At 33.9% G+C, this 3,491-nt stretch overlaps 1 protein-coding gene across 1 annotated transcript in view; it reads left to right on the forward strand.

Annotated features, from left to right (window-relative positions):
* The window catches only part of LOC144958376 (uncharacterized), a 23,773-nt gene extending 21,581 nt beyond the window's left edge, over positions 1–2,192 (forward strand). The window contains exons 5-6 of the mRNA XM_078890347.1: positions 1–71; positions 1,477–2,192. The exon at positions 1–71 is cut by the window's left edge and continues 63 nt beyond it. Coding sequence (XP_078746473.1) covers positions 1–71; positions 1,477–2,100 — 695 coding nt within the window. The 3' untranslated portion in view covers positions 2,101–2,192. The remainder of the gene's footprint in view (positions 72–1,476) is intronic.
* The last annotated feature ends 1,299 nt before the right edge of the window (positions 2,193–3,491 follow it).

Below are 3,491 nucleotides of genomic sequence, written 5' to 3' on the forward strand. Positions count from 1 at the left end.
TCAACAATCTGGTAACAACACAGGAAATGCTGGTGTTGGTGGATGACGCTAAGACTAGGAGTAGACAGAAGGTATGGGTTTTGTGTATGTGTGTGTGTGTGTGTGTGTGTGTGTGTGTGTGGGCGGGTGGGTAGATGAGTGGGTGGGTGGGTGTGTATGTCGTAATAATAATAATAATAATAATAATAATAATAATAATAATAATAATAATAATAATAATAATAATAATAATAATAATAATAATGATAATAATAATAATAATAATAATAATAATAATAATAATAATATAATAATAATAACAATAATGATGATAATAATAATAATAATAATTATAATAATAATAATAATAATAATAATAATAATAATAATAATAATAATAATAATAATAATAATAATAATAATAATAATAACGATATATCTTTATTGTCCTAAAATTTGTCATTTGGTTTCCTCGAACTCATTCGAATGTCCCAAACTTTTTCCTTATTATTCTTTGTTATCATTCCATTCCTTCCTCGGAACTAATTTTTGCCTCGAACACGGTTTCCTCGAATTTTTTTTTTTTTTTTTTTTTTTAATGTCCCGAGGAGTTCGCGGAAACCGCGCTGGAGTGTAGGAAATCTCAAAAACACAATTTTGATGACAGAGAAATCATTTAAAGTCAAATAATCAATGAGGATTTGATCCTCTGTTTGACACCAATGGTTTTTTTTCCCAGGTGGCAAAATGTTCTCCTTTTAATGATACTTCTGTAGCGTAACTGAAAGCAACTCGGAAAAAAACAAACAAAAAAACAACAACAACAACAAAAACAAAATCAGACATGAAGAGGTTTCATTTAAAATTCTCTGAAACTTTTATAAGCTGAAGTCTTAGCTTTGTAGTGAAAATACTTACGAAAGAGTGAATTAAAATGGAGAAGCTTAGTAACACGCGCTGGACAGTGAGCTTATAATAATAATAATAATAATAATAATAATAATAATAATAATAATAATAATAATAATAATAATAATAATAATAATAATAATAATAATAGTGCACATTTGATAAGCGCAGTTATCCCGCTACATAATGCAGGCTCTAGGCGCGTTACAATGACATGTACATAATATATCAAAAATACCAATACACCCATGCACAGCATGATTTCAAGCACAAACACTTAAAAATACACACACACACACACACACACACACACACACACAAATAATCTTTAGAAATATTGTTTAAACTTTAGATCAAATTAAAGTTTAAAGTTATATTTAATAATTAAGACATATCGCGGAGTGATATTCGTGTCGTTTACTTAGCACATGATTAAACAATATGGTCAAGCAAAACGATGATTGTAACTGATTGTAACAGATTACTTTTTTCATACGCACCTTCTCAGATTTCTAACAATATCTTTGTGTTTTTTTCTGTTGTTGTTTTTATATTTAAAAAAAAACGATTTCTCTTTTATTTTCACAGAAGAAAGAAGAGTCAAAACCTGGAAGCTCAGCAAAAATGGACGACAGGGTAAAGCCAACTACCGTTGACGTCGAAAATGGTGAGGGTAATGTCGTAAACGGCGAGGAAAGCGAGGAGAAAAATAAGGAAGAAGTTCGGGACCATGAAGAGACAAACAATAATACTAGTATCGTTGATATAGTCGAAGACAATGACATTTCGAATGACGATGAAATAGCAGAAATTTCTTCAGACAAAGATCATGATGAAGAGGATAATGATGGAAATAAAACGGAGAGGTCAATATCCAACGTAACCAAGAAAGGAAAATTACGGAAACGGAAAGTGTTAAAATCTAGAGCAAAATCCGCGTACTCCACCATTATTTATGCTTTCGGGTCTTCGCACAACAAAGAGTTATGTAACTACTGCGGAAGTTTGCAGTGCAAAGGTCAACCAATCAGGACGCGGGTGAATGGGAACGCAAAGCGCTTGGACAGCATTGAGCAGAGAATATCGGATTTTCGTAGAATTTACGAGTCGGAGAACTGGCAACTGAAATACAACAAGAAGATTCATGATCGTGTTCAAACATTGGATAAAGAATTAAATGAAAAGTACGTGAATTTCAAGAGGAAGAAATGATAGTAGTCACGCTCCTTTTTCTTAAAGGGAAAAATATCTTCATACATAATATTATCATTATCACTGCAGCCAAAAAACTTATGGCGACCATCATTTCTTTTTAAAAAATCAAAATAATAAATACAGTACTCGACTGATTCTAGCCGTAGCCATCGTTAAGTTATAGCCTGACACTGAAACCCAAAAAAGACTGATATTTTGACGTCATTATTTGGTTTTTGCACCGCCTAGTGAGTTATCGTTAGTAGTGCTCATGGAAACAAGTGGTCCCATTGGTTGAATTATTGAATACAACTCACGATTTGTTTTCTTTTGTGACCAAAGACTGGCATTTTGGCGTTACTTTTTTGTCAGTGTCAGGCTATAAGTTAACGATGGCTACGTTCTAGCAGGCCGAATTCCAACACGCTCTGCAATACGACACGCTGGAGGTTACCTCCTGTGAGCATCGGATTCCTATACGCTCGGATTCTAACACGCTTTTTAGCTTTTACCGAGACCGTGCTAGAGTCCAGAGAGTACTGTATTCTTAAGGCCGAATCATCAAGCCTTTCATTCGCCAAAACATATCAGAAGTCCAAAGAAACAAACATGATTGTTCAATCAGAAATAACATGGGTGGGATTATTCAAGAGGCATGATAATAGTTTTTTTTTATCTTCTTGCGTTTCGAATTTCGAACAGAAAAGTGAGTGGAGCAGGCATTTATTATGTTGAGAACAACAAGAAATTAAGTGAGTAGGAAAGTACCAGAAGACAATAAATAGAGAATACAAATTTCGCGATCGTGGATAGCTCATACAGTAGATTCACGCTCTCCCCGACCAGGCGGAGTTGTCGTACTAGTAAGGTCGCGGGTTCGAACCCCATCGCATCCGCGAAATTTTTATTCTCTATTGTCTTCTGGCACTTTCCTACTCATTTCATTTCTTGTTGAATTTCGAACATGAATCTATCCAAATGCGGTTCAAGCTCTTTCCCAAGGTCGAATCGCAGTTGAGAACTCATTCGCACTTGAATAATCATGAATTCGAGATTCTTGTCTTGTTGAGACAATAATTTTGAAATCATTGTGGTTCTTGATTTAACCCTTTCCTTACCAACTATAGGAAAATCGTCACATTCGTTGCGATACAGCCAACCTTTTTCTTATTCAAATTTCTTTTGTACATCATAAAATTTAAAGAAAATGAACAGTGTGTTGTAGAGCATGTTTTGATAAAGAAATTATGTATCGCAAGAATTTTACCGCTTTTGTGTTTGAGTGATAAAAAAATATATTTTTGTGTTAGTTGAGTGTGAAGTGGTTTGGGGAAAATCCTGAAAATGGCGAGTAAGGAGAGGGTTAAACAATCCCAATGTCTATTGCCCAACTGCTGCTCCAGGAAATA

Source organism: Berghia stephanieae, chromosome 12 (assembly GCF_034508935.2).
Source record: "Berghia stephanieae isolate SIO BIC M18660-M18661 chromosome 12, UCSD_Bste_1.3, whole genome shotgun sequence".
Taxonomy (NCBI): Eukaryota; Metazoa; Mollusca; class Gastropoda; order Nudibranchia; family Aeolidiidae; genus Berghia; species Berghia stephanieae.